The sequence below is a fragment of the Sphaerodactylus townsendi genome, linkage group LG03 (genome assembly GCF_021028975.2).
Source record: "Sphaerodactylus townsendi isolate TG3544 linkage group LG03, MPM_Stown_v2.3, whole genome shotgun sequence".
Taxonomy (NCBI): Eukaryota; Metazoa; Chordata; class Lepidosauria; order Squamata; family Sphaerodactylidae; genus Sphaerodactylus; species Sphaerodactylus townsendi.
Window position 1 is genome coordinate 12246283 of NC_059427.1, and position 26272 is coordinate 12272554.

A 26272-nucleotide genomic window follows, 5' to 3' on the forward strand; every position below is an offset into this window, starting at 1 on the left:
GGTTGTGGGATTCAAACTGTGGCGTAGCACCAATGGGGCTGGGCGGGGCACGACGGGGGCGTGGCCGGGCATTCTGGGGGTGGGGCATTCCTGGACGGGGCTGTGGCAAGGACGCAGTCGCCGCACTGGTCCTTGGGCGGGAAACGAATGCGCGCAGGCTGCCATGCACGCTGGTGCACCTCCTGCTAGACTGCTTCAAGTTCTGCACGCTACTGCTGAGAGGAGGGGCGTAACTAAGGCAAAAATCACGTGGCAAAATCACCAATTAGTAACCCCCTCTCGGCACACACAAATAATTAGTAACCTACTCTCGGGAACCTGTGAGAACTTGCTGGATCCCACCTCTGCCTGACACCTTTGCCAACTGGAAACCATTCTGTTTCTCCATATTCTGTCCTAGTAGCAGCCTCTGTTGTCGCAGCATACCCATTGTTTAAATCATGCAGTCATAATTAGTCTTGTCTGTCCCTTAGAGCCTTACCGTGCAATCCTAAATAGAGTTATACCCTTTACAGTCAGTTGAAGTTAGTGGGTTTAGAAGGGTGTCGCTTTGTTTAGGATTGCTTTGTTAATGGGATGCCATGTACCAGCCGGTGTTATTTTTGCCTCCAAGCTATGGAAAGCTTCAACAGCCCATTTTCACACATTAAGCCTCTATTAAAAGGACAGAACGTTCTTCTGTAGGTTTTTTGGCAACTAGATTTTCACAAGCGATCATTGTCTGAACTCTTGTTGGATGGTAAAACAGAGAACGGTTTAGGCCTCTGTGCTGCTCTTGGAATTCATCTCTCCACACATCTGATTCTCCATGTTTAGGAGTAAACAAGGTGCAGTGTTATTTTATATATTTACTTTATTTATAATCTGCCTTTCATACAGGGGCTCAAGGTGGATTATACATAGTGAGTCAGTATAATCAACTGAATGGGACACTCACTAGTGCATTATGATTTTAGAAATCTGGAGCCACCAGAACAAACTCAAGCATAGCACAAATATTCATGTAACACACTGGCCCTTTTTAGTTCAAATTCCCCCCCCCAATTTTAAAAACATTTTCAATCCTCCCCCCCCCCACCCCATCCTTATGATTAATGTTCTCACTTACCTTGGGATAAAAACATTGCGGAATTCCATAAAGGAGACATTTTATTTCCTGCCTCCAAATGTTTTGAAGTGGTACAGAAATGACCTAATAGGATCCTACTTACAATAAGCTACATGTAGCACTACAGAGCGGGTCCCCAGTATTTTATCCAAGCATGTTTGTGAACAGTTTTGTAAAGTGCAACCTATTACCTTCACAGAAAGTCCTCTTGGAGAGTTCAGTTTTGCCTAGTTTGCAAAAGGCCAGGAAGTAGGCGCTTTCTTAATCTCCTTGAGCAGGCCAATCCACAAGGAGCGACAATGGAGGAAGCATGTGTATGGGCAATGGTTGATTTTGCCCATTTGCAGGTTGGCACCTGCAGAAGACTTCTGGCATGAGCAAAGTTGTCATGGTGGAGCATAGGGAGAGAGGCAGTCCTACCAATCAGAGTGGACAAGGCCGTGAAGGGCTTTGCAAGTGATAGCCTATGATAGGCTGACCAGACGTCCCGCTTTTGGCGGGACAATCCCGCCTTAAAACAATTTGTCCCGTGTCCCGCGGGTTTTTTCAAGTGTCCCAATTTTTGGAAGACTGCCGCACTGCCTTCTGGGGCGCAAGGTAGTGCGGCAGCCTCCCGCGCACGTGGCCACAGGAGCGCACAGCCTTCTGTGGTGCTCCTGTTTCCCTAAAAGGGCGGGAAACGGGTGCGCCCCAGAAGGCTGTGCGCTACTGCAACTGCGCGCGCGGCCACCTACCCGCCCGTCCCGGTTCACAAAGGTGACCATCTGGTCACCTTGGAGCCAATAATTTAAACTGAGGCCAGTAATAAATAAAGCCAATGGAGCATCTGTAGAATGGGAGCAGTAGGCATGCTCCGTCTAGCACCCACTAATAGTCAAGTCACAGTGCAGTCTAGGAGAACTATGTTCAAGTCCTCTCCTGTGGCAGGAATTTGGGCCAGTCATCCTCTGCCTAACCTACCTTACAGAGTTGCTTTGGGGTTGGAATGGGAAAGGGAGAACAATGTAGGCTAACCCTGAGCTCCCTGGAGGAAGGACAGTGTAAAAAGGTTCTACATTCCGGTAAGGAAGATATTGGCAGTGTCTTGTGCTTATTAAAATGAACTTTCTTTCTGGTGCTGGAACTACAGCCAGGAACAAAAATGGAGGGGCAGAACTTGGCAGGTTCTCCACGAGGCGAATGCCTGGAGTTGGGAGGAAAAATCCCTCAGGTTCTCCAAGCAGAAGTTATGAGGGAGTTTCTGGCCGAGGAAGCTCCGCAACAAATCAAACAAGAGCCAGCCAAAGGGTTACAACAGGGCGGGGAAGACCAACGGCAGGAATTCCCAAAGATGACCCAGTTCCTTCTTTTGGGATGGGACAACCCGCAGCTGCCTCAGCCCCGGTCAGAAGAGGACTCCAAGGAATTCCAGGCCTCTTTCAGGGCAGTATCTGGTGCCACCCAATGGCCTCAAGGGGAGTGTGTGGCCCAAATTCTGCCTGGACTTTGTGAAGAGACTCAAGAGGCCAACGAGCGCCGGGCTTCTTTTGTAAAAGTGAAGGAAGAGACGCTGGATCAGGTGCTGGTCGGCCTGGAGACGTGCCGCCAGCGTTTCAGGCAGTTCTGTTACCGGGAGGCCGAGGGACCCCGAGAGGCGTTTGGCCAACTCCGAGACCTTTGCCATCAGTGGCTGGAGCCAGAGAGACACACCAAGGAGCAGATCCTGGAGCTGGTGATCCTGGAGCAGTTCCTGTTCATTCTGCCGTGGGAAATGCAGAACTGGGTCAGGGAATATTGTCCTGAGACCAGCAGTCAGGCAGTGGCCTTGGTGGAGGATTTCCTGCTTAGGCAAGGAGAGACTGAAAGTGCTACGCACAAGGTGAGAGAACACCATTCTATTTATCTAAAACCTTTGGTTTGTGACGTGCCATCCTTGCCTAGAATGTGTGTGGTGTTTTCCTGTGTTCTCCATTCCTGCAGCCCTAAGGCACTCACAACAGCATACATCTCTTCACAATAACCTTGCGAGGTGGGTTCGGGCTGAGAGAGATAGGGCATGTATCTGATTCATTTAATATTTTTCATGTATTTCATTTTTATCTAGCCCTTTCTTCAAGGAGCTGATGGCTGCCTACGTAGTTTTCCTGCCCTCCATTTTATCTTCACAACAACCCTGTGAGGTAGATGTAGCTAAGAGCAAGTGACTGGGCCAAAGTCACCTAGTGAACTTCTGTGGCAGAAGGAGGAATTCAAACCTGGGTCCCCCAGATCCCACTCTAACCACTACACAACACTGTCTCCCTTACACATGGCTGGCACCATATAAATAAAGTCTTCTATTGTGATATATAGTGCAGAAAGGGAACGTGGAGTTTATTCCAAATCCGTGTTCTGACTGGAAATAATGATTTAATTTGGACCTCTCAACACACATTGGATGAGGTAGAGGTGGGCGAAACTGGATTGTGGATCATCTTTTTAAAGTCCTCCCTCCCAAATCTCCGATCATTCAACATTTTCTGTATTTTCTGGTTTAGAGACCGGGGTCCTCAGAATACATAGCTGTTAATTCCCCCAAGTCCGAGGATGATCCATCAGATGCCATGAAAATTCAGTTCTTCCCAGAAGCCAAACCTGAGACCAGCTTGCCAGGTAAGGATCAGGGCCGCAAGTGACCTCTGTTTCCCTTGAAGAAGCATATATTACATGAAGTATATTACATGTTACATGGAAGGGCTCAGAAAGCCAACTGAAGTTGGCCCTGCCTCTGAAAATGCCCTCTTCGGCACCAGCAAAATGTGTTTGAGGAGTGCTCATGCTACAGCTGTGCCGGCACCTGAGCGCTGTGCTGCTGTGTGGCTCCCCATCACCAGCATAAGGGCCTCTGCGCTGAATGACCCTTATGCTGGGACAAGTGGCATTTATGCTGGCATCAGGGTCACACTGTCTCCTGAGTAGTTTCGGCCCCTCCCCCTCAGGATTGCACTGGTAGTGTTGGTGTTTAAACTCTGGTACCAAAACCAGGATATGTGCTTTATGTGCAGATGGACACCGAGTGTTCAAATGCCTGGCCTCTTCAATCAAAGAATCTTCAAGAGCAGATTTTGGGAAACCAATCTCTCTGTCCATACCCCTCCTCCAGCCCACAACCCTGGAAAGCCGAACTAGATGGGTGAACGATCTGACTTGGTATAAGGCAGCTTTCTATAATGGAACATCCATTTTGCATACAAGAGGTCCAGGTTCAATTAGGCTTGCCAACAGATCTGGAGAAAAAATGTCCTATCTAATAGAGTATGAGAGAAATTGCATCTAGGAGACAATGAATCTATACTGAATTTGATTTCACCCTTGTTTCCCTTTTTGTTCCTCTACCATGCTGTGCTAAAGGATATAATATATGTGGTAATTCCTCTCCCCACCCCACCCCAGGTGAAGAGCAAAACCAGCAGAATGAGGAAAAGATGATGAGACCTGAAGAAGCAGAAGTCAGTGGAGCATCATTAGGAGGAGCAGAAGAGACATTTTTCCAGGATCCTGAGGAAAAAGAGTTGCCTACAAGCCATGAGGGACTAGAAAATCAACAGGAACACAATCCAGGGAAAGCAATGGATATTTGCAAGGAACCCACACTGAGCTTACGTGGAAATGCTTCCCAAGATGGAATCTGCAGGCTTGAGGCAGAACAACTAGCTATTTCTGCTACTCAAAACTTATCTCAGAGTTTGGACCTTGCTGAAAATCAGGAAATGCAGTTGGCGGAGAAACTGTATCAGTGCACATACCATGAACAAATCTCCAGTAGAAGACCACCTCTCCTGAGCATTGCTGAGAGAACTTCATATGAATGCCCCGAGTGTGGGAAAAACTTCAGTTGGAAATCGCACCTTTTTAGACACAAGCGAAGCCACACGGGAGAGAAAACACACAAGTGCTCTGAGTGTGGGAAAGGTTTTATCTTCAAAGCAGACCTTTTCAGGCACAAGAGGATCCACACTGGAGAAAAGCCATACGAATGCTCTGAATGTGGAAAATGCTTCAGCCGCAAACCAAACCTAATTACACATAAGAGAACTCATACAGGAGAGAAGCCACACCAGTGTGCTGAGTGTGGCAAATGCTTTAGTCGTAAGCCAACCCTTATTACTCACAAGAGAACCCACACGAGGGAGAAACCATATGAGTGTTCAGAATGTGGGAAAGGCTTCATTTTTAAAATAGACCTCTTTAGGCACAAAAGAACCCATACAGGAGAGAAACCATATGATTGCTCCGAGTGTGGGAAATGTTTCAGCCGAAAAGCCAATCTCATTACACACAAAAGAACCCACACAGGCGAAAAACCATATGAATGCTCAGAGTGTGGGAAAAAGTTCAGCCGTAAAGGAAATCTTATTACCCACACAAGGACTCATACAGGAGAGAAACCATACGAATGCTCAGATTGTCAGAAAAGCTTCACTCAGCGAATACATTTTCTGAGACACGAATCAATTCATATGAGAGAGAGAAATTCAGAAACTTTGGGCAATGCGCGGGGGTGGCTTGGTGCTTACCAAACGTAATGAAATTCACACACGCACATGAGAAACCAAAGAAAACATGTAGAAAAGAGTCTCCAATTCTTTTTGGCGTTGTAAACATCAGACGGTCCATTCTGGAGAGAAATGTATAGGATGCTCAGACTGTGGGCAGTTCTGTGGAATGAAACTGAAGCATTGTATCACTTTCCTCAATGAGGTGAACTTCAGAAACCACATGGGACCGAGCATGAGGGAAAGCGCAGAATCCTTATGACATTTTCTCTGTGCAAAAAATACTGCATAGGTTAACTGTGCATGATGTTTTATCTATGCAAAAAAGAATTGGATATTTCAATATCACTATTTACTATTGGGAGAAACACAATATAAGCAGTCTCAAAATACTTTCTCTGAAACATATACCCTTTATTAACACCAAGCTTTTTGTTGTTGTTTTTTTTAAAAAAGGTGCTAGTACTCTTATATAAGGTTATACTGCTTTCTACCAATTCTGTCCCTCTACTGATCCTCATTAGCCTGTTCCTGAGCACCCACTCTCTTTCTCTGGCTGATTGGGGCTGGCTATCCCATGAGGGTCAGGTTGGGAGAGGTCCCCTCCAGAAAAGGTGCTGGTTCTTAGTACTAGAGAGTACTGTCACACACACACACACACACACACACACACCCCAAGCCATCTGAGTACCACCCGGCAAAATTAGTCATTGCAGCGCACACAGGCATAGATTGAGAGCCAGTGTGATATAGTGGTTTGAGTTTTGGACTAGGATCTGGGAGATTTAGATTTGAATCCCCACTCTGCCATGGAAGCTTGCTGGGTGACCTTGGGCAAGTCAGAGTCTCTCAGCCTAGGGTCGCTAGCTTTAGGCTGGGAAATTCCTGGAGATCTGGGGGTAAAGACCGGAAGGGTGGTTTGGGGGGAAGGGATGGATCACACTGGGATATAATACCATAAAATATATCCTCCAAAACAGCCAATTTTTTCAAAAGGTGCAGACAGGTGGCTTTGGCTCAGCATGGCTTCTGACTGGTCACTGGAGAGCTTGTGCAGATTAAAAGGCATCATGTTAAACAGAACTTCTACCCACAGTGAAGAAGAGTAATTCATACATAGCCTCGTTCCCTCACATTTTGTGGTTGACTTGCAGCAGCCATGTTGTTGTTATGCCCACCACCCAGTGGTGGAATTCAGCAGGTTTGCACCACTTCGGCAGAACCGGTTGTTAAAATGGTGCTTGTAAACCACCAGTTGTTAAATTATTTGAATCCCACCACTGCCACCACCCTGTCAGAATTCCAAAAAGTTGGAGAACTGTGGTGTACTCTTTTTTTGGGGTGGACAGCGGGAATGGAAGGGTAAAAGTAATGTGTATAAGATTGCACAGAATCACTCTTGCTCTGAAAACCTACTCTGTTAGAATCCCACCCCCACCCAAGTTCAGAAGATACAAGTTTTCCTAAAGAAGTTCGATGAATTAACAAAACATATAAAATTGCACACGAGAAAATAATTCTTTAAAAACACCTATATATTGCTAGAAAATGCTCTAGCTTTTATTTATTTATCATATTTTTATCCCACCCTACCCCAGAGGGCTCAGGGCAGGATAAGGTGGGTTATTTCTTAGGTGCAGAATGAAAGGGACTTCTCCTTTGATTTCTAGCAGCCATGGGCAGTGTGCTGGTGGAAAGGCCTGCAATTGGGGAAAGTCTGCACAGCAATTTGGAAGATCTGTGTCTTGGTCAGAGAAATAAAATCTCTCTTCCCCCTCCCTTCCACCGGGGGAAAAAATGGCTTCTTTTTCCAAACAAAGGTAGGGGGAAATTGACACATAAGCAGTATTTACTTTCCTGCCTAAAGTATAACAACATGAAATGTATCATTCACAACTTTGCATACAAACCTGTACTTCTAAAGGTGACCTGAGTAAGTCCAGCAATGACTCAGAAGCAAAAGCACTCTATACATACATATATATGAGGTTTGGATTTGTCGGATGCCATTCTTGAATGCTGTGTATTATGCCGTACAAATTGGAACCTGCAGAGACTAGCAGGAGGCATTTTATTCCCCCTTCCCATTTCCTCTTTCCATTTCCTTAAAGCTCCCTTTTTCCTGCTTCCTTTTTAACTTCCCACCCAACAGCCAGCCTGTGCTTATATGCCACTTTGTTCCTCTCCCTCCAAGCTGTCTCTACTTGAGAAAACTATGGCCCAGTTGTGGTGTGCTGACCACTGGGCCAGGCCCACTTTCGTGGTAGGGAACCTTCAAGGACTTATCGGGGGCACTTTACTTCCCCCTGTCTCCCTCTCACCCCACTATTTCCTCTTTCCTTCCTTCTGTCAGTCCTCATATCATGTCCCCTTTCCCTGCCTAATTCTCGCCTTGTCAGCCATTCACCAAATTAAAATGTTATCTGCCTCCCATCTTCAGCTATATTAGTTATTTACTTCATTTATACTCCATTTTTCTCCACAGTGGGGACCAAAGCAGCTTATATTAGTCTCTTTCCCCCCCTCGCAATGCCACACATGCAGAATAATGCACTTTCAAACTGCTTTCAGTGCTCTTTGAAGCTGTGCGGAATAGCAAAATCCACTTGCAAACAGTTGTGAAATGGTTTGAAAACGCATTATTTTGCGTGTGCGGATAACCTGATGAGGTGAGTTAGTCTAAAAGAATGTGATTGGCTACAAATCATTCAGTGGGCTTCCATAGTGAGATGGGGATTCGAATCTGGGTCTCCCAGAATGAAACGCTAACAGCTCTGAAACGCTAACTTCTGCACCACAATGGCTCCCCTAGGCTGGCTGCTGTTGAACAGTCTAGCCAGGGACAACCAGACACGGAACACATTAAAACCACAGCAACACCTACTAAAAACACTGTACACCACTAGCCAGTGCGGTGTAGTGGTAAGACTGTGAAATGGAGAACAGAGTTCAGTTCCCCCCCTCCTCCACATGCATCCCGCTGGATGATCTTAGGCCAGTCACAGTTCTCTCAGAACTCTTTCAGCCTATGCAAAGGCAGGCAATGGCAAACCACCTCTAAATGTTTCTTGCTTGAAAACCCTACAGGGTCGCCATAAGTTAGAAACTTTTCACCGCCAGGGGCATATTTTTGTGATTTGATGTTGCATTTCAAGGGGCTCTGATGTTGCATTTCAAGGGGCTCAAGAAATCTTGAGCATCCGTCTTTTTTAATCCACATTATGATTTTGCTGTACAGCTACCGCATCCCCATATGCAAGCTATGATGTGACATTTCCTTTTGGGAAACCACCTAAATATACAGCAGTTTTACTGATTCCTGTTATCAGTGCCACAACACTGTACCCATGATTTTTTGTGTGGCAAGTGTGATAAAAGCGTAAGCTACAATATGATTCTTGCCATGCACAGGGGTTGCCAGTTTTGGGGGATGGAGCCTAAGGAAGGTGGGACATGGGGAGGAACCTCACAATGCCACAAAGTCCACCCACTAAAGCAACCATTCTCTCCAAGGAAACTGATCTCTACTGTCTGGAAATAAATTGTAATAGGCGGGAGATCTCCCGCCCCCACCTGGAGGTTAGCAACTAAGACCATTCGGCCTCTTTTGCACGCACACCCTTTCCCCAGAGGAGACAGAAGAAGAAACCAAAAAAGATTTCCTTTTCCTTTCTCAGCGGCTCTTGTGCTTTTTCATCCCCCAGTTCTTTTTCCGACGTGCAGCCCAATGGGTTAAGCTCACTGAGTCTGCACGGCTAGAGTGGAAAGTCAGAAATGTCTGGGAGGTGAAAGAGGAGGAGGTTGTGCTAAAAAAAAAAAAAAAAAACGGGGGGTGGGGGAGAGAAAGTGAGGTCATCTTCCTGCCCCACCCGCTCCCCTGTCCACGGGTGAAACTTCCTATTGGATCCCCCACCCGGGATCCGGCAAGATCCTTTTGCCGGGGCTGCAGAATTGCAAAGAAGCCAGGGGGGGCCGGTGAGTAGCAAGCGAAAGGCAATGGGCGGGAGTTGCAGAGGCTGGATCGGGCCCGGAAAAGGTGTGTGGGCAACAAAACGTGGTGTTTCATGAGCACCCACGGATGGGTGACAGGCATCCCCGTGCGCCCAGTGGCCTGAAATGTGTGTGCTGGAGAGAGAGAGGAATGAAGTGTCAATTTTGCTTTAAATTGATTTTGCTGCTATTGGCTCTTAAAGGGTTTGGAGATATCTTTTGTTGCTTTTTGTAATGTCATGTTTTTATTTGAAACTATTTAGCAGGTACGTACTCGGTCACCAAGGGCTTGATTGACGTGTGCAACCACATAATGCACAAAACGTGGACGGGCACGAGCAGGGATGGAAGGATGCGCTACTTCACAATGGGTGCTCTGCGGCATAATTCACAAAAGGATTTGTGTGCTGGCGGCATTGCAATATACTTCAAAGAGGAGAATTATGCGGGTGCTGCAGCACTACCAGATAAAATGTGGATCTGAGAAGCGAGCTGTTTATGGGACAGAAACTTAGTGGGGCTGGGGTGGGGGTGCATTTGATTGTCATAAATATGTCTGGCCATGATCGGAAAAATCAGTGTAGAAGGGCATGCAATTTTTTTCACATCTTATAGAAGGCATTACTGTGGTTTGTGGCCGTTCTGTTATGAAAGGTTGATTTTCCACATAGTATTAATAAATCATCGTTTTGACCCCTTGAGCTGTCTGAATCTCTTGGCGTCTGTGGCCTCCTCAAGGGTTCTGGGACTTCGGTCCCAAGAAAGTAGAGGGGTGGGGCTCTGACAGAACAGCCCCTGGAGGTGGACACGTCCTTTTAAGTAGCGTCCCTAAAACTTAAAGCCTTCGCCCAACAGTCGTCTCAGTGTGACTGCCCTAAGGTAAACTTATTTTGCCTTCAGTGCCGCTGGTCGCCACATCTCAAAAAGGATATCGAACAGATAGAAAAAGTGCAGAGAAGGGCAACGAGGATGATTGAAGGATTGGAGCACCTTCCTTATGAGGAGAGGCTGCAGCGTTTGGGGCTCTTTAGCTTGGAGAGGAGACGGCTGAGGGGGGATATGATTGAAGTCTATAAAATTATGCATGGGGTAGAAAATGTCGACAGGGAGAAATTTTTCTCTCTTTCTCACAATACTAGAACCAGGGGGCATTCGTTGAAAATGCTGGGGGGAAGAATTAGGACTAATAAAAGGAAACACTTCTTCACGCAACGTGTGATTGGTGTTTGGAATATGCTGCCACAGGAGGTGGTGATGGCCACTCACCTGGATAGCTTTAAAAAAGGGCTTGGGCAGATTTATGGAGGAGAAGTCGATCTATGGCTACCAATCTTGATCCTCCTTGATCTGAGATTGCAAATGCCTTAGCAGTCCAGGTGGTTGAGAGCAGCAGCAGCAGCAGCAGCAGCAGCAGCAGAAGGCCATTGCTTTCACATCCTGCACGTGAACTCCCAAAGGCACCTGGTGGGCTATTGTGAATAGCAGAGTGCTGGACTAGATGGACTCTGGTCTGATCCAGCAGGCTCTTTCTTATGCTCTTATGTTCTTATACTGGAAGTGGAGGCTGCTAGCTCAGAAGAAGAGGGGAAGATGGCTTGAGAACAGTGGAGAGAGAGAGCAGTTCTTGGGATCCCAGCGAAAAAAATGGGGAGCCCAAGTTCTGGGTCCAGTCCTTCTGCAATCTGGCTGTTTAATACACCTGGATTCATCCAGGGGCGTTGAGAGTGCCCCCCACTTCTGCGAGGCAGACACCTGCCTGCTGTTGAAGCTCTGACAGTTTTATTTCTATGCTGAGGGAAAGGGGGGCAGTTGGAAGGCCCGTTAGCCTTAAGCCTCATCGCGTTTTCTAAGAGTGCTGCCAGCCGCAATTGCCTTTCTAAATTGTCTCCTTTTTGTTGGGGAACAAATGCGGCCTTTGAAGGGCAGAAAGAAAACTCTTCAGGGCAGCCAAGGTCATAGCAAAGACTGAACCAACGCTTTTGCGTGGGGCGGGAGGAGTCCTAAACCGACTCCCTCAAACATGTTCCCAAAAATCTGTAGGATGCTGATCTGGGGATCTTCCAGTGGAGTGGTTTATTATTATTTAATCTGATTTATTTACTTTTTAAAGTTTTGGTTGTTTTTAGTTCACCTCTTTTCTAAGGCTCAAGGAGGTTTACGTGGTGTCAGTCAAGCACAAAAAAACAGGAGGGGGCATGCAATGAACAGTGCCAGCAGAAATCTAAAGCAGAGCTGAACCAAACCAGAAACCAAGCATGTGCATTTAAACATGGCATGTTGAATGGAGTAGAAGCCACAGAGTTGGAACGTACGTGGCGTAGGAGGTTAAGAGCTCGTGTATCTAATCTGGAGGAACCGGGTTTGATTCCCAGCTCTGCCGTCTGAGCTGTGGAGGCTTATCTGGGGAATTCAGATTAGCCTGTGCACTCCCACACACGCCAGCTGGGTGACCTTGGGCTAGTCACAGCTTTCTGGAGCTCTCTCAGCCCCACCCACCTCACAGGGTGTTTGTTGTGAGGGGGGAAGGGCAAGGAGATTGTAAGCCCCTTTGAGTCTCCTGCAGGAGAGAAAGGGGGGATATAAATCCAACTCTTCTTCTTCTTCTTCTTCTTCTTCTTCTTCTTCTTCTTCTTCTTCTTCTTCTTCTTCTTCTTCTTCTTCTTCTTCTTCTTCTTCTTCTTCTTCTTCTTCTTCTTCTTCTTCTTCTTCTTCACTGAGTCAGCAAGTGTTAGCTGAACCTCACGGATAGTGGGATGCACACCCTCCTTCTCAGCCAGCATCGCTTTTGACTTTCCTGGGTTGTGTTTCCATTTTTTTTTTGGTCATTCGGCCACAGCAGTCCGGCAGTAGCTCGCAATTTCTACCACGTCACCGAGGGACATGGATAGAGAGCTGTAAACTGGGTGTTGCCTGCATGTTGGTGATATCCAGCTCCAAAGCCCCAAACAATTTATCTTAAAAGGTTTTATGCCAGAGTGGAATAATGAATGGGATACAATTGCACCCTGTGGAACCCCACAAAATAACTCCAACTGTCAGGTGACACTCAAAATCCCAGGAGATTCAAATGCAGCCTTTCTGCACAACTATCGATTTACAAGCAGGGTGGAAGTCCATTAGAAGCTACCGTGTTTCCCCGAAAACAAGACAGTGTCTTATATTAATTTTTGCTCCCAAAGATGCGCTAGGTGGCGTAGGAGCAGCAGTGGCGTAGGAGGTTAAGAGCTCGTGTATATAATCTGGAGGAACTGGGTTTGATTCCCAGCTCTGCCGCCTGAGCTGTGGAGGCTTATCTGGGGAATTCAGATTAGCCTGTGCACTCCCACACACGCCAGCTGGGTGACCTTGGGCTAGTCACAGCTTCTCGGAGCTCTCTCAGCCCCACCTACCTCACAGGGTGTTTGTTGTGAGGGGGGAAGGGCAAGGAGATTGTAAGCCCCTTTGAGTCTCCTGCAGGAGAGAAAGGGGGGATATAAATCCAAACTCTTCTTCTATGTCTTATTTTCAAGGGATGTCTTATTTTTCTGTGTTTGTGTTCGTCAGACATGCTTCCAAACAAGAACTTTGCTACGTCTTACTTTTGGGGATGCCTTATATTTCACACTTTAGCAAAACCTCTACTACGTCTTATTTTCCGGGGATGTCTTATATTCGGGGAAACAGGGTATGTTTCTGCCTTCCAGACATGAGAATCAGCAGGAGAAAGGAGCTTGAACATTTTTAAATGGTGGGAATCAGTTTAGGTCCGGGGCCTCCAATGTGGATTCCTGTGGGTGCCGTGGCGCCCACCAAATGTGACGATGAGAGCTTTGCATAGCGAGCGTACTGACTGGTCACTTGAGGTGTGGTTGTATGTGCAGATTTTAAAAAATATCGCTTTGGCAGCTGCCGCCAACATAGTGTTACACTTTTCGCTGTGTGACTGAATGTAAGTTCATTTTAGCCATTTATAACAACAGCTTCCGAGTGCCATTTTGCGGCGGCCATTTTGTGCCTGTGCCCACTGCACTTTGTCAGGATTTCAAAGGCGCCGAGCGGATCAAAACTTTTGGGGACACCTGGGTTAGGGCAGACTTCTGGTATCTCAGGCACATGGGAGTTTTGTTGGTTTTTTTTTCTGGGTTAAAACTGGAGGCGCACTTCTTTTAAAAATATTTATTTCGCAAAATAAGAAATGGCAGTGACAAAACACAATCTCTGGTAACCAGCATTTGAAATCACCGTTGACGTTGAACTTCCCTGGAACATACCACTCTACCTTCCCTTGCTCAATTGTCACAAGAGAAAGGGTGGGTTGGGTTCTCTCTGGAGTTTGGAGGCAACTGTGAATAACAGCCCGTTATTTTCAATGACAGCAAAAACAACAACACCTTTTGACCCCTGAATGCATGTCATGACAGCATATCATCAGAACCAATATTCGCAACTATTTTCGTCTTGTTGCTTACCTTAAGGCAGGGGTGTCAAACTCGTGGCCCTCCAGATGTTCATGAACTACAATTCCCATCAGTCCCTCCCAGCATGAGCATTGGCTATACTGGCAAGGGCTGATGGGAATTGTAGTTCATGAACTTATCTAGTCAGTTTACAACGCCTAATATAGGACTAATATGATGAGGGGGAGCTGCCTTACATCCATCATGTGAAAATAAACTACCTTGTATGCCATGCTCTGATGGCTGGAACATTTTGATATTTGCAGAGAAAGTTGCAGGGGATTTTTGGCTTAAAATATAAGGAAATTGGAACCTGTGGGCTCTTTTCCTTCTTCTTTGTTCATCTGATTTTACCTTATCTCTCCATTAACAACAAAAAAATTCCCTACAGGTGGGGAAGGAGGAAAGGCATCAATAATTCTCTACATCATAGGTGTCAAACTTGTGGCCCTCCAGATGTTATGGACTACAGTTCCCATCATCCCCGATGGTGGAAACTGTAGTCCATAACATCTGGAGGGCCGCGAGTTTGACACCTGTGCTCTACATAGAAGAGAAAGGGCAAGGAGAAAGAGGCCAGGCTTGGGAGTAGGGTCTAGGTCCGTGGTGGCGAACCTTTGGCACTCCAGATGTTATGGACTACAATTCCCATCAGTCCCTGCCAGCATGGCCAATTGGCCATGCTGGCAGGAAACTGATGTAGTCAACTGGAATGGGGTGCTCCTGATCTAGGGCCAGTGCAGTCCTTTCCAGCTCTCTTTGCCTTCAGATTCTCAGTATGTGGAACCTGAATGTGACTCACTTTGGTAGAAATGGGATGGTGGCTTCCCTAGGACGTTCAGTCGTGAGCTGTTTTGAGAGACTGGACTGTGGTATATGTGCTGTTTAAAAAATGAATGTCTGCACTGGCTGAGCTCTGACCTGGATGGCCCAGGGTAGCCCAGTCTTGTCACATCTTGGAAGCTAAGCAGGGTCAACCCTGGTTAGTATTTGGATGGGAGACCTCCAAGGAAGCCCAGAGTCCCCACATGGAGGCGGGCAATGGCAAACTACCTGCTAGTCTCTTGCCTTGAAAACCTTATTGAGTTTTCATCGGTCGGTTGCGATTTGATGGCACTTTACAAACACACACACACCCCACACTAGCTAAAGCTTCTGGACCATTTTCAAGGGAAGTTCTCCAATTTCACCCATTCTTGGTGGTGAAAAGTGCCATCAAGTCCAACTGACCCCGTGGGGCAGTGGTGGGATCCAAAAATTTTAGTAACAGGTTCCCTCGCCAGCCCCCTCTCAGCAAAGGGGGCAGAGGCATACCTAGGCAAACCTGAGCCCTGGGCAAAACCTGAGTTGGATGCCCCTCCCCCCATGGGCAGCCACCCCACCACGACCCCCCAAGATTTTTTTGCACCAGGTCATTTCTAAATCATCATCACATTATAGAAAATGCCTCAACTCACAAATCTGAACACAGCAATGGTGAAACACACAGGTTCTTTGACTGGTGAGATAAAAGGTACAAAAGGCGGAGAATCAATGAATTGCAATACCTGACAGGGATTAACCCAGTTCAGGGAGTTACATTATTAGTCACAATTGCTATACGGAACCTTCACGTTCAAAGGCAGGATGCCTCTCGGGGAGGCGAGGGCGTGGAGATGGAAAAGCGGACCCAATTAGTAACCCCCTCTCGGCACACACAAATAATTAGTAACCCACTCTCGGGAACTGGTGAGAACATGCTGGATCCCACCTCTGCTGTGGGGTTTTCAAGGCAAGGAACGTTCAGAGGTGGTTTGCCATCGACTGCCGCCACGCGGTATTCTCTGTGAAGCAAAGCTGAACTTCTTTGGTTGTCTCCCAACCAAGTACTAACCCCGCTTGGCTTCTGAGAGCTCACAAGATAGAGCTAATCTGAGTCAGGACTAGGCACCAATTAAAGAAAAAACATTTAGTCAAATTTTGGGTTGATTTTGCTTGTCTGTGTGGTTTGTGTGTGTGCTGTTACTAGCTTTAGAAACTGATTTGTACTTGCTGTGCAGAGGTTTTGCTCCAAGGGGACGGGGGGGTGCGTGACGCATGGGTGCGCCCTGTGGAAGTGGCATTTTAAGGTAGGCGTTCCGGTAGGCGAGGGGTGGAGGGAGCCTTGCAGTGCACTGGCTTCCCTCCTTGCTTTCACATACTCTGCTGCTGTGTCTTTGCTATTATAATGGTTGATCTGTTGGTTTTATGTGGAAGCCGTGCCACAAACATTCAGTTGTTGTTGTTTTCTTTTCTCATTCAAGAGCTCTAGCCAGGGATAAAGATGGAGGAGAAGAACACGGCAGAACCCAAAGCTGGGGAGAGATTGGCAGCAGCAGGCAAAGATCTTCACATTGTCCAAGTTGGGATGATGAGGGAGTTCCAGAGAGGGGCGGCTGCGTCCCAAATTAAACAAGAGCCGGATGAGGGGCTACAGCAAAGCTGGGCCGTCCAGCGACAGCAGTTCCGGAAGATGACAGGGCAGACTTCATATTCAGGATGGGCCGGCGCTCCGCTCTTTCAGCCCCTGTCAGAGAACCGGGCGACAGAATTTCAGGGCTCTTCCAAGGGAGGAAGTGAGGCCAACCAGTGGCCACAAGGAGAAAGTCCAACTCGATCCACGCCAGGCCTCAGTGGTCACGAAGACCACGAGGTCTACGAAAACCTGGACTCTTCTGTGGAAGTGAAGGAAGAGATCCTGGATGAAGTGGACGCCGCCAACTTGGAGCTACGGTGTCAGCGCTTCAGGCAGTTCAGCTACCGGGAGTCTCAGGGCCCCCGAAAGATCTTCTGCCAGCTCTGGGAACTTTGCCACCAGTGGCTGAAGCCGGAGAAACATACGAAGGAGCAGATTCTGGAGCTGGTGATCCTGGAGCAGTTCCTGATGATCCTGCCTCTGGACATGCAGTGCTGGGTCAGGGAGCACGGCCCCGAGACCTGCGCTCAGGCGGTGACCTTTGCGGAGGATTTTCTGTGGAAGGTGCCGGAAGCTGATGGAACAGAGCAGAAGGTGAGAAAAGCTCATCCAAATCATCCCTAGTAAGAACAAAGACGGATTTCTTCCTCTCAGTTTAGGCAAAGGGGAGTTAATGACTTTGCTGAAAAAGAAACATCCTTGAAAAAACCCTTTTTTGTGGCGAAGTAGAGGGTGGCATGCTACTACTGCAAGAGCGCCAGGGATGCATGGCAGCTGACAGGCTGGCGTGGCGATGAGAACGCTGCGCTGTCGCCGCCCCCGTCGTGGGGAGTGCCTAGGGACCCCGCGCTACTTGAGGAGAGTAGCGCGGGGCTTAAGGTAAGTGGGGAAAGGCCCTGAGAGAGCATGTCTGGCCCAAGGTCACCCAGGGAACTTCCATGGCCCAAGTGGAGATTCAAAACTGGTTCTCCCAGCTCCCAGTGACATTTAACTCCTGCACCACATTCCATATGCTTTCTTTTTTCTCTCTCTAATGATTTATTGATTTATTTTAGATGCGCTCTCTCTCTCGTTAAACATGACCCCTTAATAAACAACAGAGGTATATCATAAGTAAAGGATTTATAATAACAGATATTATATAATTCCTGATAAGTCACTCATAGTAGCTCATGGAAAACATAAAGAACAATTCCCTCTATATCCTTATCTTTTCAAAACATCATGAACATAATATAACATTCCATAAATTTATTTGAAATATCAGCAGTTTCTTATCTGTTCTTTGGTGATGTTAATAATAATAATAATAATAGTAATAATAATAAGAGTTTGGATTTATATCCCCCCTTTCTCTCCTGCAGGAGACTCAAAGGGGCTTACAATCTCCTTGCCCTTCCCCCCTCACAACAAACACCCTGTGAGGTAGGTGGGGCTGAGAGAGCTCCGAAGAACTGTGACTAGCCCAAGGTCACCCAGCTGGCGTGTGTGGGAGTGCACAGGCTAATCTGAGTTCCCCAGATAAGCCTCCACAGCTCAAGCGGCAGAGCGGGGAATCAAACCCGGTTCCTCCAGATTAGATACACGAGCTCTTAACCTCCTACGCCACTGCAACACATTTTCCCAAACTGGAATTCAAGCAGTTGCTTGCTGGTGGAGGATTAGTTTAGGAACTGCAAGAAGGGTTAAGACGGATTCCGAACCCGGTAAACCAACACGATCGTTAATGTAATCCAATAATACAACTTTTGGATCATATTGTCAATGAATTGGATTACAAAATCCCCCCAATTCTGTCTTTTTGCACAATTTATGTTTCAGATCTTGGAGGAAGCAGATGAGTTGGCAGCAGACTCTCCCAAGTCAGAGCTGGACCCGTCAGACATTGTGAAGATTGAGCTCTCCATGGAGAACTTACAAGACGGTGAGGATGAGGAAAAGGAGGAGACATCAGGCTAGCCTGAACTTCCTTGACCACAGGGACTTTCTGGGATACTTGGAACAAAGGTCCTTTTCTGCACTCTAAATCAGAGTCCAAAGCTGCTTTCAGTCAAGGCAGATTAAAGTCCCAGCTACTCTGCTCAGACTGACAGCACCTTCTCAAGGTCTCAAACAGAGAACAGTCTGGTTCTGGTGGGTTTTCTGGGCTGTGTGGTCGTGGTCAGGTGGATCTTGTTCCTAACGTTTTGCCTGCATCTGTGGCTGGCATCTTCAGAGGTGTATCACAGGGGGAAGTCAGACAGTTACACTGTTACACAGTGTGTAACAGACTTCCCTCTGTGATACACCTCTGAAGATGCCAGCCACAGATGCAGGTGAAACGTTAGGAACAAGATCCTGAACCCTGACTCTTCCCACCAGAACCAGTAGAATCTGGCCGTGAAAGCCTTCAACAATACAGAGAACAATCTGTCCCAAAACTTGACCCATGCAGCCCAGCCATGAGGTCCTTTTGACTGGTAATGTCAAAAGATTTTCTACATGCAAACCGAATTCCTGCAGTGCCTTATGAGAAAACGCTGACCACTGAACCCTTGAGAATGAAGCGGCTTTACATGGAGTTGGGCCTTTGATTTATGCTGCTTCTGTCTGCTCTGACTGGCGGTATCTCTCTCAGCCTTGACAGCCTTTTAGTGGGAAATGCCAACAATTGAGCCTGGGGAGGGGTCTGTGGCTCAGTGGCAGAGCATCCACTTGGCCTGCAGAAGGTCCTAAGTTCGATCCCGGTCAGCTCCATTTTAAACATCAGGTGATGTGAAAGATCTCTCTGCCTGAGACCGTGGAGAGCAGCTGCTCGCCAGAGTAGTCAAAACTGACCTTGACGGGCCAATGATCTGAGTAATAAGTAGGGTTCACATATATACCATATATACTCGTGTATAAGCTGACTTTTTCAGCACCTTTTTTATGCTGAAAAAAAACCCCTCGGCTTATACTTGAGTGAGGGTCCCACTTACCTGTTCTCCGGTGCAGTGCGGGTGTTCTCCGGTCTCTCCCGCTCATCTGCGGGCGCCTGCAGCCTCTGTGGGTGGTCCGATGACTGCTGATATCACCGTTCTTCTTTTCTCCTGCACGCCGGCAGCCTCTGTGTTGTCCATGCTGTACTGGGCAAGAACCTGCCCGCTTCTGTGTGCTGGTACCTGGGGCGCACCTCATCTTTGTCAGATGAATGTCAGATGCGGCCCCTCTTCTTCTCCTGCTCTTCTCCAGGGATGTTACCAATGACGTAGCCTTTACAGTCTTACCCGTGCTCCGCCCAAGCATTATAGTCTTACCCCTTGCTCCGCCCAAGCATTGCTGAATACAAGTACCGGTATATCTCTGGTCTTGGATATACAGTACGTTTATTTACAGTACTCAGTCTGCTATATTTTATTTTTAATTTTCTTATTAACCCCTATCTGGACCCAGATTCTTTTGAGGGGTATCTGTTTTCCATGGTGAAGTCTATCTGTCTTGCTGCATTCTATTGCCAATTGATTTTACTTGTTTATATGTATAGTTGCCTGGACACCACCATTCTTACTATAAATTGACCTCTTTTAAGAACTATAACTAGGGCTTATTTTTGGAGTAGGGCTTACGGTATATTTTGAGAATTCAATCGCTATGGTACGGCATTCTTTTTCAAAGTCTTTTTTTTCTTATCCTGTTAGAAATGGATCCCAATACTTCTAATCCTGGACCAAAACAAAAACGCAGGTCATACGAAGCTGGTTTCAAACTTAAGGTTGTGTCAAGAGCAGAAGAAAGCAATAACAGTGTTGCAAGTAGGGAATTTTGTGTTGCCGAAAAACAAGTGAGGGAGTGGCGGAAAATGAAAGCTGACTTGGAAAAGATTCCAAAGGCAAAAAAAGCTCGACGTGGTTTAACGACTTCATATGAAGCTCTAGAGACTGAATTGCATAAATGGGTTATAGAGTGTCGTCAAAATGGTTCCTGCGTAACACGCAGGGAAATTCGCTTACGTGCCCGTCAAATGGCTAAAGATGACAAATTTAAAGCACCAGGCATTGAAAATTTTGTTGCGTCAGCAGGATGGTGTAGCCGCTTTATGAATAGGTTTGCCTTATGTTTGCGGCAAAGAACAAAAATGTCACAGAAGTTGCCAAAAGACCTTGATGAAAACGTGATGGCATTCCATTCATTCATCATAAAACAAAGAAGGATCCATAACTATGACCTGGGAGATATTGGGAATATGGATGAAACGCCTATGGCCTTTGATCTTCCAAGCAACGGAACCACAGGAAATGAAAAAAACCATTTCACAGTCGTTCTGTCATGTTTGGCTAACGGAACTAAGCTGCGGCCTGTCATTATTTTTAAAAGAAAGACCTTGCCTGAAAAGGTCAAATTCCCACCACGAATCACAGTGCGAGCACATATTAAAGGCTGGATGGATGAAGACGGAACAAAAAAATGGCTGGAAGAAATTTGGAACGGACGACCAGGAGCAGCCTTTAAGAAAAAACCATCATTGCTAGTTTGGGATATGTTCAGAGCCCACACATCTGATGACATTAAAAAAATGGCAAAGTCTTCTCAAGTTACTTTGGCCGTTATTCCAGACGGGCTTACATCTGTATTTCAGCCCCTAGATGTGTGTTTAAATAAACCTTTCAAAGACCGTGTGCGAAAGATGTGGCATGAATGGATGTCATCTGGTCAAGCCCGACTGACAAAAGTTGGAAATCTGATGAAGCCCGACATGGAATTGATAGCAAAGTGGGTCCGTGATGCATGGGAAGAGATTCCAGAGGACATGGTGCAACGCGCCTTCAAGAAATGTGGCATTAGTAATGATATGGACGGCAGTGAAGACAGCGCTTTGCATGAGAACGACAGCAGTGATGGTGATGACTGCGAACTCAGTGATGACGACGACAATGTCTATGCTGATAACCTCACACCAGCTACAGCTGAAGCTCTGTTTGAACATACAGATGCGGAGGAGGAATCCAGTTTTGAAGGATTTTAACTCTTGTGTTTTAGCTTGGTTGCTGGTTGAGCTAAGGTTTTTGTACTTTTCTCACAATACTAGAACCAGGGGGCATCCATTGAAAATGCTGGGGGGAAGAATTAGGACTAATAAAAGGAAACACTTCTTCACGCATCGTGTGATTGGTGTTTGGAATATGCTGCCACAGGAGGTGGTGATGGCCACTAACCTGGATAGCTTTAAAAGGGGCTTGGACAGATTTATGGAGGAGACGTCGATCTATGGCGACCAATCTTTATCCTCCTTGATCTCAGATTGCAAATGCCTTAGCAGACCAGGTGCTCAGGAGCAGCAGCAGCAGCAGGCCATTGCTTTCACATCCTGCATGTGAGCTCCCAATGGCACCTGGTGGGCCACTGCGAGTAGCAGAGTGCTGGACTAGATGGACTCTGGTCTGATCCAGCGAGCTAGTTCTTATGTTTTTATGTACTTTTAAAGTTATTGTTGATACCATATTGTTTTTGTTGACCCTCTTTTCCACTTACAGGGCTAGTTCACTGTTTTTCTTTGAAATAAATATTCAAAAACATTTAACCTACTGATGCCTCAATTAATGTAATTTTATTGGTATCTATTTTTATTTTTGAAATTTACCAGTAGCTGCTGCATTTCCCACCCTAGGCTTATACTCGAGTCAATACGTTTTCCCAGTTTTTTGTGGTAAAATTAGGTGCCTCGGCTTATATTCAGGTCAGCTTGTACTCGAGTATATACGGTGTATACATTATTCATCTTCATGGTCTCTAATCAGTCCTTCATGGGAACTGTGCAGGCGCAGGCTGGCTATGGAGAGAGGATCTAACAAACTTCTAGAACTTTCTGCCTTTTGGAGTGCTTTCCCTCCCCTCTGGCACAGAATTGAAGCGTTTTCCGCCCAAACAGTCAAGTGACAGAGTGGGAGGGAGCGCTCCTTTCCTCGGTTCTCCTGCTGGCGCTGTGGTAGTTGGATGTCTTCTGCGACTTCCAGCTGTCGAGTGATTTTTCTGAGGTGATTTTCTTTTCCCTGCAATTGCTTCTGCGATGAGAAATCTCCCTCTGAATAACATCATGGAGGGAAAGAAGATTGCGCACTTTTAAAAAAAGTCTCAAATGTGGGACAAAAATGGCTAAAAATGATGAGCACTTGGACTGCCTCATCTGTTGAGGAGGAAGTCACGTCCCTTCCATTTGTTGAGCTTGTGCTCTGTTGACACCAAAAACCAGGCCGAAGCCTGCTATCCATTTAAAAGCAGCATTGTGGAAGAGATTTCCGGCTGCTCCAGGTTTGAACTGTGAGGACTCAGGTAGGAGTTCTCAATCCTCCTCAGTTGTTTCTTTCCTCAAGCCTTTCACCTCAGGATCTGCCCCTCCAGGGAATTTGGAGAGGGCTGCTTCCGAACCACCAGCCAAAAAGAAGAAGAAGAAGAAGAGAAGAGTTTGGATTTATATCCCCCCTTTCTCTCCTATAGGAGACTCAAAGGGGCTTACAATCTCCTTGCCCTTCCCCCCTCACAACAAACACCCTGTGAGGTAGGTGGGGCCGAGAGAGCTCCGAGAAGCTGTGACTAGCCCAAGGTCACCCAGCTGGCGTGTGTGGGAGTTCACAGGCTAATCTGAATTCCCCAGATAAGCCTCCACAGCTCAGGCGGCAGAGCTGGGAATCAAACCCGGTTCCTCCAGATTAGATACACGAGCTCTTAACCTCCTACGCCACTGCTTCTCCTGGGGGCTAAAAAGGCCCCCAAATCTAAACATCTGTGGGTGAAAAAGCACGCTCCGGCAACAAAGTCTTTGCTGCCTCAAGCAGTCTGTTGCTCGTCAACATTGCCTCAGTGCCAGTCTTGATCAACGTTGAGATCTCCTTGACGTCATATGCCACCAGATTTTCCATCAGAGCCATCTAGAGCCCATAGCCCTACTTGGGGCCCGCGTTTAGAGTGCCATTCGTCATCTCCGACCCATAGCACAGGGTCACATCAAGGTCAGAGTGGGTCACCTACGAAGCAGTCACCTCAATCAGTCGATAGACACCGACAGTCTCCTCTTCGCATTCTCCATCTCGGAGTCAAAGGCAATCAACATCTCGACAACAAGTCTCTACCTCCCCCTCGGCTGCTCAGTGTGCACCTCCACCTTATCGATGCCAATCGCCATCAACAGAAGCGGTTGTACACCTGCTTTGTCTGTAGGAGAAGCAGCCTCTGTGGCATCAGACGATGATAACGCCGAAGATCATCCTTCAACGATGACTGGGGTTTGTCATTCTCAGCTGCATCCAGACCTTTGGGTGAAGCCCCACTGGTGCCCTCCAGGGCAGTGTCGTTGCTGCCCACCATACTTACCTACTTGGAAACAGGGTCACCATTATAGCCAAGCCCCTGGTTCATCCACATCAGTAAGGTCTCACCCACGTTCTCAACCAACTACTCTAGAAGCACAGCAGCACCACCATTATCCATCACCTCCACATCTGTCAGATACTGAGGAGCATTACCGTCAGCTATCTGAGGAGGAATCAGAATCTACCTCTATGCCCTCTCCAGAAGATGTTGCTGGGGACCCTTCTCCTATTTCACCATCCGACATCATAAGATTTTACTCTGAGCAATTAATTAGAATGGCGAGGGCTCTGAACTTAGAGTATGAAGCTGATTTTCCTGCTTCGGACCCTGTCCGCATTCATAGGACAATGTGCCTGTATCTCTTCCCCTGTTAAAGGGATTTCTTGACAGGGCACATGCCAACTGAGCACAGACATGATGATGATGATGATGATGAAGAAGAAGAAGAAGAAGAAGAAGAAGAAGAAGAAGAAGAAGAAGAAGAAGAATACCAGTGGTGCCAGTGGTCATCGGCGCACTGGGTGCTGTCCCAAAAGACCTGGGGCACCACTTGAAACAAATTAACATCGACAAAATCAACATCTGTCAACTTCAAAAAGCCGCGCTGCTGGGCTCCACAAACATCCTTCGCCGATACGTCACAACATCCTAGGTCCCTGGCTGGGGCTTGATGGTGATGTAGACCAACACCGACAGTGATACCTGGCTGCCGTGTATTTTGTATAATAATAATAATAATAATAATAATAATAATAATAATAATAATAATAATAATAATAATAATAATAATAATAATAATAATAATAATAATAATAATAATAATAATAGGCAGCCCTGCTGGGATCCGCACGAATACTACGCCGATACATTACAACTTCCTAGGCCTCTGGGTGAGGCTCGAATTGTAATGAAGGCCAACAACCAGCTAGAGATCTGGCAGCTGTGAAATCTACAGCAACAACAACAATAATAATAACAAACTGGTGGTTATTAGTGTTTAATCCTCATAAGTACAATAAAAAACCAAGTTTATACACAGGGGAGAAGCCACGCTGGACATAGTGTGTAACATACTTTCCTCTGTGATACACTTCTGAAGATGCCAGCCACAGATGCAGATCCACCAGACCGCAGCCACATAGCCCAGAAAACCCACCACAACCAATTTTAGTAAACTTTTAGTATGTTAGAAGGAGCTGAAAAGTCCAGTTGTTCAAAATTATATAAACATTGTCAAAAAGATCAAAAGATCAAAAGATCGAAAAATGAATAAGAAAAAAGAGAAAGAACAAAGTTTATTCTTGATCTCAGGGGACAAGTGATGTATTTAGCAATTCAAAGCCATTTATCTTCCAATGGAGTTTAAAAAACCTTAGCTGTCAGGTGCAATCCCAGCAAGTCCACAAGATGGCAGCAGATGACAACAATGTGTTAAACAAGTAAGGCAGTTTCTAAGGAAGTTGGAAGTCTGTTTGAATTAGAAAATAAACTTTGAGATAAAGGCTGGTTCTGGTTCCCATGGAACTCTGGCTCAAAAAACCTGATCTTGTTAAAATGAAATTAAAATGGTATGAAGCTGAATAGTCATAGGTAACTTTTAATTCATCTGCACCTACAGAAAACTCCAGTTTCTGCCAGGGTACCTGTTAATCCTGTTAAATGCTTAGAAAGCCTCAATTATGTTCTTAGCAGAAAGTTCACACACGTACCTTGTCAGAAGAATAGAAGAAGAGTTTGGATTTATATCCCCCCTTTCTCTCCTGTAGGAGACTCAAAGGGGCTTACAATCTCCTTGCCCTTTCCCCCTCACAACAAACACCCTATGAGGTGGGTGGGGCTGAGAGAGCTCCAGAAAGCTGTGACTAGCCCAAGGTCACCCAGCTGGCATGTGTGGGAGTGCACAGGCTAATCTGAATTCTCCAGAGAAGCCTCCACAGCTCAAGCGGCAGAGCGGATAATCAAACCCAGTTCCTCCAGATTAGAATGCACCTGCTTTTAACCACTATGCCACTGCTGCTCCTACGCTACAATACTGCTCCTACGCTATACTACACTGCAATAGATGTAATTGACTTGGTTATTAGCTGTTTATTGCCTGTTGGTTATAAAACCAGTCGTGTAATCCATTTAATGAGTTGGGAGACTTGCTTCACACAATGAAAATCCAGTCTGGTAGAAGGGAGAAAGAAGACCATTCAGATAGCCTGTCCTCTGGGCCCTGCTGGCTCAGAATTCATTGCTAGTGCCCTCCTCCATCCCTGCTGTATTTCATTCCAGTTAAGATTAGTAACTATGGCTGTCTTTTGCGTTCTGCTTCCTTCCCTAGTCATTGGCTGAGTTGCTATAATGTCACAGAGGCCTAAAGGATGACTGAAGACAGAGAAATTTGAGGGAGAGGGGCCAAAGTTACGCAGAACTGAACTTGAGGCAACTTTACAGCTCATAATTCTTTTTTTATGCATAAATG

The 26272-nt window shown here is 46.5% G+C and overlaps 2 protein-coding genes across 3 annotated transcripts in view; both read left to right on the plus strand.

Moving 5' to 3' along the window:
* Positions 1 to 26272, plus strand: part of LOC125428885 (zinc finger protein 271-like) — a 1035007-nt gene that overhangs the window by 439009 nt on the left and 569726 nt on the right. The window lies entirely within an intron of this gene.
* The window catches only part of LOC125428636 (zinc finger protein 883-like), a 29695-nt gene that overhangs the window by 1383 nt on the left and 2040 nt on the right, over positions 1 to 26272 (plus strand). Inside the window, exons 2-5 of one of the 2 annotated variants that reach the window (XM_048489093.1) lie at positions 2238 to 2966; positions 3625 to 3739; positions 4520 to 5533; positions 11756 to 11780. In XM_048489093.1, coding sequence (XP_048345050.1) covers positions 2250 to 2966; positions 3625 to 3739; positions 4520 to 5533; positions 11756 to 11780 — 1871 coding nt within the window. In that variant the 5' untranslated portion in view covers positions 2238 to 2249. Of the gene's footprint in view, positions 1 to 2237; positions 2967 to 3624; positions 3740 to 4519; positions 5534 to 8284; positions 9598 to 11755; positions 11781 to 16330; positions 17077 to 18303; positions 18407 to 26272 lie in introns of those variants that run through there. The other variant, XM_048489092.1, reaches the window with a different exon arrangement.